Genomic DNA, 11,096 nt, shown 5'->3' with positions numbered 1-11,096 from the left:
TCTCTCTCTCTCTCTCACGTAGCGTGAACTTTGAAATAAACATGATGCAAATAGATGGTCTTATGTTAAGTCAACGATCACTGGAAAAAATTAATAGAAATAATAAATTTTATTATATATTTAAAAATTTATAAAACTTTTGAAAAGCAATACTTTGAAAGAAATTTTGAACGTTTTCATATAATTTCGAAAATATTTTAGAATTTTGAATATTTAACTTAATTTTTCATCAAACTTTAAACACATATAAGGAGTTTTCCAAAATTTGTTTTAAATATTTATTTTCTAAACTATATATATATATATATATAATTACACATCAATTATTATTATATTTAGTATTTTTTAATCAAAATAAAGATTAAGTTATTGTCATATTTTAATTTTGATCAAGTAACTATCCCTCCCTAAAACAAGCCCTAAATTAAACCCATTAGCCCAAAATCAAAACCTAACCTTCCCCAATTTTAATCTTCAAATTTGGCCCAAAGTCCATACTTGATTATCCGGGTCTCAATGCATGTCGAGCAGATCATAAGCAAGAGTTTCTTTTTTTCTTAGAAAATTTATTAATCATTGGTGTTTATGTTGCATGCATGAACTTCCATGGAGATTTCTTCAACCACGATCAATATGTCCGTAACTTACTCCGAGCTTGCACGCAAACTCCTTCCATTAAAGCAACGAAAGCTCTTCATGCACTCACCATTACCTTGGCACCATATCTTGCCCAACCTATCTTTATTTACAACAATCTTATCTCTCTTTACGGATCAATGGGTCAGTTACACGTTGCGAGTAAAGTGTTTGACAAAATGCCTGACCGAAACTTAGTCTCCTTTAACTCAATGATAAGTGCGTATGGTAGATGTGGGGATGAAGAGGAAGCTTGGAAACTTTTTGGTGGGATGAGAGGTTATGGGTTTTCTGCGAGTCAGTTCACTTTGGGGGGGTTGTTGTCCGGTGACTCTTTTGACATTTTCCGTGGGGTTCAGCTGCAGGGACTAAGTGTGAAGAATGGCTTGTTTTATGCTGATGCTTTTGTTGGGACCGCTTTGTTGGGTTTGTATGGTAGGCTTGGATGTTTGGATGAAGCGGTAAGGACTTTTGAAGATATACCTAGAAAGAGCTTGGTGACTTGGAATGCTATTATATCTTTATTTGCACAATATGGGTTTATTGATGATTGTATGTCCATGTTTCGTGAGCTTGTTAGAATGCAGTCTTCTCTCTCTGAATGCTCCTTCTTGGGTGTTTTATCTGGTTTATCAAGTGAGAGGGATTTGGAAATAGGACAGCATATACATTGTTTAGTAGTTAAGAATGGATTCATTTATGAAGTTACTGTTGTGAATTCTCTCCTCAGTATGTATGTCAAATGTGCAAGCCTTGGCTTTGCGGAGAAGATATTTGAGGAAGCGCCTGTTAGGGATATTGTATCTTGGAATACGATAATGGGTGCGCTAGCAAAGAGTGAAAGCCTTGAAATAGCATTGAAATACTATATACGAATGATGGTTGGTGATATGTCGGCTAACCAGGCAACTTATGTAAGTGTTATAACTTCTTGCACTAGTTTGGTGATCCCAAAGTTTGGACAATCCATCCATGCTAATATAATCAAGAATGCTTTTGAATCTGATGTTATTTTGGGTAGTGCATTGGTCGACTTTTATGCTAAATGTGATCAGTTGGAAGATGCTCACTGCTGTTTCCATGATATACATGAGAAGAATGTGGTATCTTGGAATACATTGATTTTAGGTTATGCTAATAAATTCTGTTCTTATTCAGTTTCTTTGCTAGTGGAAATGCTCCAATCAGGTTTCCAACCTAATGAAATTACATTTTCTGCTGTCCTTAAATCATCATCTTCATTAGAACTCCGGCAGCTTCATTGTTTGATTACAAGGCTGGGCTATGAAAATAATGATTATGTATTGAGCTCCCTCATGGCTTCATATGCAAAGAATTTTCTCATGACTGACGCCATGTCTTTTGTTGATTTTTCTAAAGCACCAATTTCTGTTGTCCAATCCAATATCATTGCTGGAATATATAACAGATCTGCTCAGTACTATGAAACGATAAGGCTGCTTTCTCTGCTTGAAGAACCTGATCTTGTATCTTGGAACATTGTAATTGCTGCTTGTGCTCGAAGCGGTAATTACGCAGAGGTTTTTGAACTTTTTCGACACATGCAGCTGGCTCAAATCTTCCCAGATAATTACACATTTGTTAGTGTTTTATGCGTATGTAGTAAACTCTGCAACCTTGCTTTGGGTAGTTCTATTCATTGTCTTATTATAAAAACTAATTCCAGTCTCTGTGATACCTTCTTGTGCAATATCTTGATTGACATGTATGGAAAATGTGGGAGCATTAGGAGTTCAGTGAAAATCTTTGATGAAATGACTGATAGAAACCTTATCACATGGACAGCTCTAATTTCTGCTCTCGGAGTCCATGGTTATGTTCGTGAGGCATTTGATCGGTTCAGGGAAATGGAATCACTGGGTTTTGACCTTGATGGGGTTGCTTTCCTTTCAATACTTAGTGTGTGCAGGCATGGAGGTTTAGTGAGAGAAGGGATGGAGATTTTCAGAAAAATGCACTCAAGTTATGGAATTGAACCAGATATTGATCATTATCATTGTGTAATAGATATGTTGGTCAGATGTGGATGCCTTAGGGATGCGGAGCAACTGATTTCTAGCATGCCTTTTCCACCTAATGCCCTTATTTGGCGCAGCTTTCTTGGAGGGTGCAAGAGATATGGAACTGTTGGGACTCAAGAAGCCAAAATGGAAACTTAACTCATTCTGTTTCTTAGACTGATGGGGAATCATCTGCATTGGACAGTGTTGGATCCTTACATTTTTTTCACCTCTCGGATTCTCATTGCCAAGATGAAAAGGTATAAAAGTTCATAATTTAGCAGATTTTTGCCAACTGATTTGTGGTTTTGTTTGACAAGGACAGTTTTACAAACACAGGCTAGCAGACTAGGTGAAAACCTTGCTTTATGCAAGAATGGAACCAAGATTATGCTACTTCTTGTTCATTATCTGGGGCTTCGCAATGCCTCATTCACACTATTCAAGGTAACAGCTTAGCCCTCAGGGTCCAGTGGAACTTAATGCATGTCCTGGAGCTGTTCTTGTGTTAACTAAATGATCTTGGCAAGGAGAAAACCCAGCACAAGCAAAATTAAGCCATTTGGATACAGATTGCATCTTTATCTAGTATGATAATTTTTTGAAATGGAAATTGAAGATCTACAGATCTAACCTTTTGTTTTCTTCTGTTGCAGCATCTATTGTATATCTGAGCAAGGTCAACATTTCATCAAAAGATCTTCCTGGTGAGTAAGCTAATTTTACTTTCCTAACTCATGAGGTGATTCAGGTTTAAGTTACTCATTATTTGGGACATTAGAAGGCTATGGTAGAAAGTTTAGATTTTACGTGTGCTAAACACACAAAATAAGTTAGTAACTATACAAGAAAAATAGAAATAAATACCTAGATTTTTGAAGCAACAAAGAGTGTCATATTAGATTTGCATACTGACCACTTAACCCATCAAAGTGAATTAATTAACAGGTTTTCCGCAACCTCTAGGTTAGATTTAGAGAGCAAAAGAATGTGGAATTTTTTTTTGAGAGAGTGAAGAGGAAAAACATCCAAGAATGCTTGGAGATATTACATTCGAAAGTCCACAACTTCCAGATGACCAATTGGTATCTACCACTTAATAGGTGGTTTCAGGAAGTAAACACTATGTAGTTATTTCACTCATGTGGGCTGATCCAGGTTACCTCATCCTTGGTAATATTCATAGTCTAGTCCGAACCCATATATGAACATCTCCTACTTGCAAATAATGGACTCAAGTGCATTTTTACTATAAATATTTAATCTCTCTTTGATCTCAATTACTCCCATATTAGTAAAATAGGTTTAACGATTGACGAAAGTATGACCAATTATTGCCACTAACCTCTTAAAGAATTAAACTAAAGCATGACAAACCAGAAAATTCTTTCAATTGCAGGACCCCAAATTTAATTTCGTAGTAACAAGTCATGATGTGTCAATCCTTCAATTAATAGGATATAATTTCAAATTTAGATAAGGTATCTATGTTCTTCCAAATTTGTGCATTAATTACAAATATGTTAACCTTAATTCACTTCAACATATTTATGACACGTAAAGAACCAGATACTGAGTTAAAACCACAAAGATTTCAAAGTCTTATCATTAGCTATTTGATAATTTTGTAGTCCCAAGGGTTTCACACAGTGAAGAAGTAGAAATTCATTCTCTATTATCCTTTATGGTCAATTTTGCATATGTACTGTGAACCATGTGCGAAGATATTATTCTCCTTTTTCTCAAGAAGTGTATGTCATATATATACACGAGTTTATCCATTCTCAACTCTTTAACTTGAGTTCTTCAACTAGCCTAGCATTTTTAGAATTAATTAAGAACTAAGGCTTGTTATACAGGAGAACTAGTATGGTAAATAATGTCATACCAGTTGTTCTTATTAGCTTGTACATACTATACCTGTCCAGTACCAATATGGTATAAATACTGGTCAATAGTTGGACCAGTTGCTATCAATTATAAATTCTCAAAGTTTGTCAGATGTATTTGTAAACCAAATATTTATGTGTACATTATTTATTTTATATGTATGTTACCTACATTAAGTATAAATTATCAAGTAGTTCATTATTTTTGTATAATTTTATTATTATTATTAGTATTATTATTATTATGTGTATATATAATTTTGTATAGAAAATAAAATAACAATAAATTGGAGAGGATCACTAAAATTCATGGTAAACATGTAGGTATGGCCCCTGTCCCAAATTCAAATTGTCGGTCGGCATGGTGTTTATTGCTTTAATGAGAACATCTATTACAATCGGTATATTGTTATTCTCATGGTGACCTAATCCTGATTCCTTTTCAATGGCAATCTGTTTTAAATTTTATGCGTATTCTTCTTTTTACTTAAAATAGACTCATCCTTGCACATTATGAAGATGTTAGGGGGCAATTGCCTATTTGAGTAGGTCATTTTGGTCTACTAAACATATTTTTTAGCATCATATATATCAAGCATATATATACGTACACATATATATTCATTGTTTTTATCATCATTCAAGTACATATACAGTGTGTGTGTTTATCATCATTCAAAAATTTGCTTTTGAAGGGATAGAAGATGCGAATGGATTTGATATACTTACGAATAAATAGTCTAGATTTTTGGTTTTTTGTTATTGTGTCATCCTTCAAGTTCGTTGGAGGATTTTGAGGACCTAATTGATAAATTGATTGGTACGGGATGTCCGTATTAATATCACACTTTATACTTTTATTTCGAAGAAAAAATTATTAACATTAAATTTTATCTTAATTATTGGGACCCATTTGTTCCTAATTGCTTTGCATCCAACCCGAAGATCAACCAAATTTCGTGTTTGGTTGTTTTTCATTGACTCCATTTCTTATCATTATGGCCTCCTGGCCATAGATAATTTGCTCCGGGCCCGTATGCCAATAGGAAAGGAAACAAAGGAAAGAATATTGAGGATAAAAAAAACAATAAGAAATTCTTCCAGTTGGTTAAACCCCTTTTGCAAAAGAACCTTTTTGTGCAAAAGATATTAATGTAAAAATAATGTGTTAAATTATTTCTTTTAAAGTTAAGTTTTTTTCACAGAAATCAACTCAGTTTTATTATTTGTATAGCATTAAAGGCAGAACATTAGGTTTCAAATGATGGCTGCCGCCTCATTTATATTAATTTATTGTCACAAGATAAGGGGAATTTATGTTTGATCAACATTTAGCAGTTTACCAGATTTACTCTTAAGGATGCATCTTAATGTGTAAATGATGTATTGGACATTTTCCTATCAATTTAAATTTTTAGCATAATTTATCACAGTGACTTATAAAATGCACATAGACTTGGCATATTATGTTTAAGAAGAATTAACTATAGTAAAGTGGACAGAATGTGGTTGAGGCACCCTTTGACCCTTCAGAATTATTGTATTCGTTTGCTAACCCTTGGTAGTTATAAATTGCCATATACCTCATAGAGTTATATATCCAATTTCCGCATCCCACTGTAGCACACAACTCACACAAACATACTCAAAGAGGAATTAGGCTCTTTTTGAGTGTTATGGTCTGCAGGTTTTATGCATGGTAGTGATTAAGGGGAATTTAAGTGTTGTGAGTTATTAAATTTTAACACTCTTAAGTTTAAGTTACTAATTAAATTTTAAGTTACTGGAGAAAAAATAATTGTTTAATTATCACTTGATCACTAGGTTATTATGAACTTACTAGATCTCTCAAACAAATTAGTTATATACATACACATACCTCAATTAGGAAACTAGTCGAGGGTACTTGTTTTCCTTTGTTTTTTCATTTATCCTCCTTTAATTACTTGTTGATAGATGAAGTTAACTCTGAAAAATTTGATGTGGCAGTCGATAAAGTAGGAAGGAAGTGGTTGTAGTGGATGAAATATAATCATAAGATTCAGTCTCTCCTTTTTTTAGTTTTTATGTGGATCAAAGGATCCATTAATTAGCTATAGTTTATGTGGAGCTTTTGGTAAAAATTATATATTTTCCAACAACTGTCCATTTTCAGGGTTTCTCAAACTGATTTCTATTCGATTGTCGGTTTGGATTAACGCTTTTTCCTTAGAGATAAAATGGAACTTGCTCATTCACTAATGTGAAACCACTAGTACTTTTTCTCTTTTGAAGTAATATGTGTGTGTGTCTATATATTTATATATAGGATGATTAGACATTTTTGCTTTGCTGGATAATATTTATATATAGAATGATTAGACATTTTTGCTTTGCTGGATAATATTTACTATAACTCCCAAAAGAACCATGCTATTAAAATATTATCATCATATCACCAATTCTATATTTATATTTCATCAGCCATAAGATAACCAGAAGATCTTCAGTCATTGGACAGGCACACAGTAAAAAATGAACTAAAAAATTTCATGAATGAAAACTCGAGCTAATGATCTTAAGTTCTTATGCACGATTGAGCACTCACCTTAGATCTTCTCCTTAACATTGTATCACTTTCTGCCTTTCGACATTTGATTCCACAAGGGATCAATCTATGTGTCTAGTATGGAAACATTAAACAAATAGTTAGCCTACATGAGAAGACCAAACTGAACCACTAATCCATTTATGCAATAGCATACCCGATAAGCTTCTAGATTCTCAGCATTAATATTTGCAAGTAAAATTACATATTGCATATTTGTCAAATTATAAGTTCTTTTGGGTAGAAGCTTCAACATAGCCTTACTTCTGATAGTAACCACAGAATAGTCTTTATGGTCATGCCAATTAACAGGACTCGCATTAGGCATCTGCTCCTCATCTTAGGCATCATCCAGTTCGCTTCGGTTTACTGAAAGGTTGATAAGGAAAAATCCACTTCCTAGAGCAATCCTAGTCTATCACATCCGCCCCAACTCATACAAGATCAAAAGACAAGATTAGTTCTGGCCCTAAATAATTGAAGATCAACATTCATTAACTGGATGAATATTATATAAACACCAAAAAAGCTGCAGAGAACGACATGAATGATAAAATAGGAGGGTAGGATTTAGGGTTTGCATTGAGCATCTGATAGAGCAAGAATCCTTGCTAAGAAGAGGAGTAAAGAGAGCAAAAAATTATAGTCAAGTAGAAAACTCTGCTATGTAGTATATTTTAACTCAATGCAATAAATGGAATTTAGTTTTCTTCTTTTCTAATAGTGAGGAAAAAAATGAGAAAAGAAAATTAAGAATATCAAGGCTGTTTTTGGTAGATCAAAATTTATTTTTGGTAAATAAATTGAAATTCAATTCACTTTTTAAAACAAATGTTTAATTATACTATTTGTCAAATAAAGACCGTGCTGGAATAGTTTTTGTGGGTTCAATCAAAGTATAGATAAAAATGTCGGTTGAGAATGTCAAAATTCCTAAAAGTTGTGGGGTTAAATATGATCCATTGTGTCAAAATTATCATATTTCATAACCAATAGAGGGGTTAAAATTACTAAAATTACAAAGTTAAAACTATGCAATTTTATTAATATTAAAGGAGGAGCTGCTCTCTTGCTGTTATGTTGTAATCATACGACTGTAAAATAATAAAAAAAATTAAATAAATATAAATCCTATTTGAAAAAAAACAGAAGAGATCAATAGTTTAGTTTATATGCTGATGAGACGATAAGAAATGTATATGTTCGTGTTCTATACATTAACATTGAATATATATGTACATATATATTTTAGTTTATTAAAAGATTGCTCACTATTATAATATTAAATATTAATTGAATATATTATTGTTCAGCTGTGATCACTTTGTTTCCTCCTTGCACATAGCTGGGTTAATCTGGTGTAGTAGTACTGTCAATATGGTATTATAAATACAAGCATTTGGTTTGGTACCTAAAGCTACAAGCTTCCATATTAATACACACACACACACACACATATATATATAGTTGGGTCGGTAGAAGTAGAAGAAAAGTGCTTAATGGGAGGAAAAGGGTCAGTTGCAGTTGTGTTGATTATGTTGGTATTCTTTGTTACAAGTTTGGAGGGGCGAGTCCATGTTTGGAAGAGGACTGAAAGTCGTCTTCTTCTGCATGAACTTGGGTATGATCAAAGTAAATTGGAATATTACCGAAGCATTTCCTCTACAGTGAAAACTGATAGATTGTCTCCCGCAGGACCTGATCCTCAGCATCATCACTCCAATCCCCAAGCCGCCCCTTAATACTACCTTACATATGCATATATATATATATATATATATATGCTATGCTCTATCTTATATTTCCTTATACATATATATTGTTTTCTTTTCTTCCTATTATATCTGTCTGTGTTAAAGCTTGCTAGCCTTTAGGTAGAGCAGGCCGCAGTTGTAGCTAGCTACCATATTTCCATGGAAGCCGATTGATCAAGTTTATAAGTTTTTAGATTCCATGTATTATGTTAATTTTTCTTCAAATTTACTACTCGCCATTTCTAGTTCTTTTCAATAATATTTCTCTCTCTCTCTCTCTCTCTCTGGACTCGAATGCATGCATAGCAAATGTTCATTTTTTCAACAAAATGCAATCTTTTCTTTTTTCTTTTTTAGTTAAAAATTTATATATTTTAATAATTAAATGACGTCTATAGACCAATAACAACGTAATTATGGTCTATTTTTATTGATAAAGATAAGTTTAGTATTGTTGCCTTTACTCTCCTCGTACCATATTCTTCTTCGTCTGCAAAATACAGTTCAGTACTCCATCTCACCTTCTGATCATCTCTGTTCCTGGAAAAATTTAATCCATCAACACATAACTTCTTGATTATACACGAAAGATTATGTTGTGTGTGATTGACATACTTAAAAAAAATACTATATTTGAATGATTAAATTTGTTCAAATAGGAATAATATATATATTTCATTAGAAAGAATATCTTAATAAAAATTTATATATTTTATTAATTAAATAGTATTTATATTGAAATAACACAATATCTTAATAAAAAATAAATGAAAATTCACCGTTAATAGTTTAAATTTACGCATTTACAACTAAATTTACATGTTTATAGAGAGAGGTGAATTTACATATTATTCAATCAAATAGTAATTGATTAGTATTGATTGAATAACTTTAAGAAAAAAAGGTAAGACATTCATGGATGTGATGATCTCAATAGGCTTATTAGTATCAACCAAGTTGACCTTTGAGAAGCATATCAGTAAAGTGATAATGCTTCATTAGCTCTCTCTCTCTCTCTCTCTCTCTCTATATATATATATATATATATTATACACATCAGACAAATTTATGGTGTATCGCATGTTATCTGTGTTCGAGATAGAGAAAATTAATATTTCTTTTCTGCTAATATTTAAAATTAATATTTGAGGAAAACAAGAGAACAGCATATATACAAACAAAACAAAACGATGGATAATTTGGTTTAGCACATGCATAAAGCAAAATATCTGACCTGGATATGATTTGGAGTATTTGATTTAACAATTATGATATTTGAAGGACTATGGACTGATGATCATGTTCCATTTGTTGTTATCAGGCGACATGTTAGTTTATATATATATATATATATATATATATACAAGATTCCACTAGTATCTTATTCTTGTATATGTTTATATATATAAATTAGCATATATTGTTAATTAAGATTATCTACATTGAACAATAGTTGATATTGCTTATTATAATGCCTCCAATTTCTCTCATCTCTCTAATTCTCTTCTCCAAAAGACTTTGTAAAAGTGACCCCCTCAATAATCTAATGGAAGAATCAATTTTGTACGTGGCGAACTGATAGGAAGAGAATTTTGGGTGGATCAAAACAAATATTATTCAAGCTCTCTCTCTCTCTCTCTCTCTCTAAATATATATGCATGCATATATACACCCCCTACGCACACACACGCATTTACACATGCATAGGTATAGAACAAATTAACAACTTTGCATGTCATCTTTTGACCATTTATTATAACAGGTCTATGTTTACTCTAGGTTTCCCTCTTCCCATATTATATATATAGATATGTAAGTGATAATTTGGATCAAGCTAGTTAAATGAAAAATTCTACATTTCTCTCTGATCAATTCAGAAAATGGAAGAGGGTGAGCTAGGTAGGCACTCGAGAAGGAGTGGGAGACAGTTCTACCTTATCATGTGTGTATATATATATAGCCTAAAATAATAATTATGGGAAACCCACAAACAAGCCATTTGAGTAAAAAACCATACAAGTTCAATACAAAACAAAATCATTGACTCACTAGTGAAGCCACCACTATCTCTCTTCTCTTCACATTTTCATCTATAAATAGGTAATATGACTTATCGCAACTACTTACTTCACTTCTCCTGCATGCTGGAAACACCATCTCTTACTTTCTTCTTTCAGTCTTGAACTCACTTAAGCTCAACTGAAGAAGT

The 11,096-nt window shown here is 32.5% G+C and overlaps 1 protein-coding gene across 3 annotated transcripts; it reads left to right on the top strand.

The window, feature by feature from the left end:
• The first annotated feature begins 444 nt into the window (after positions 1-444).
• LOC110806592 (Pentatricopeptide repeat (PPR) superfamily protein) lies at positions 445-8,634 on the top strand. 3 transcript variants are annotated; one of them, XM_022031496.2, is made up of 4 exons: positions 448-2,917; positions 2,997-3,104; positions 3,314-3,364; positions 4,871-8,634. In XM_022031496.2, exon 1 carries the CDS (start codon positions 597-599, stop codon positions 2,814-2,816), a length of 2,220 nt encoding a protein of 739 aa, XP_021887188.2. In that variant the 5' UTR covers positions 448-596; the 3' UTR covers positions 2,817-2,917; positions 2,997-3,104; positions 3,314-3,364; positions 4,871-8,634. The 3 variants fall into 3 exon arrangements, with proteins under 3 accessions (XP_088072850.1, XP_021887188.2, XP_021887187.2); XM_022031495.2 differs by lacking the exon at positions 4,871-8,634 and having other exon boundaries at positions 3,314-4,748; XM_088216724.1 differs by lacking the exons at positions 2,997-3,104; positions 3,314-3,364; positions 4,871-8,634 and having other exon boundaries at positions 445-2,252; positions 2,443-2,583.
• Positions 8,635-11,096: the final 2,462 nt, after the last annotated feature.

This window comes from Carica papaya, chromosome 3 (genome assembly GCF_054855325.1).
Source record: "Carica papaya isolate Zhongbai chromosome 3, ASM5485532v1, whole genome shotgun sequence".
Lineage (NCBI taxonomy): Eukaryota > Viridiplantae > Streptophyta > Magnoliopsida > Brassicales > Caricaceae > Carica > Carica papaya.
This window is presented reverse-complemented; position numbering and strand designations above follow the sequence as displayed.

Bases quoted from the DNA above. Each gene is read 5' to 3' on its own strand.
- LOC110806592 (XM_022031496.2), top strand. From the start codon at position 597: ATGAACTTCCATGGAGATTTCTTCAACCACGATCAATATGTCCGTAAC.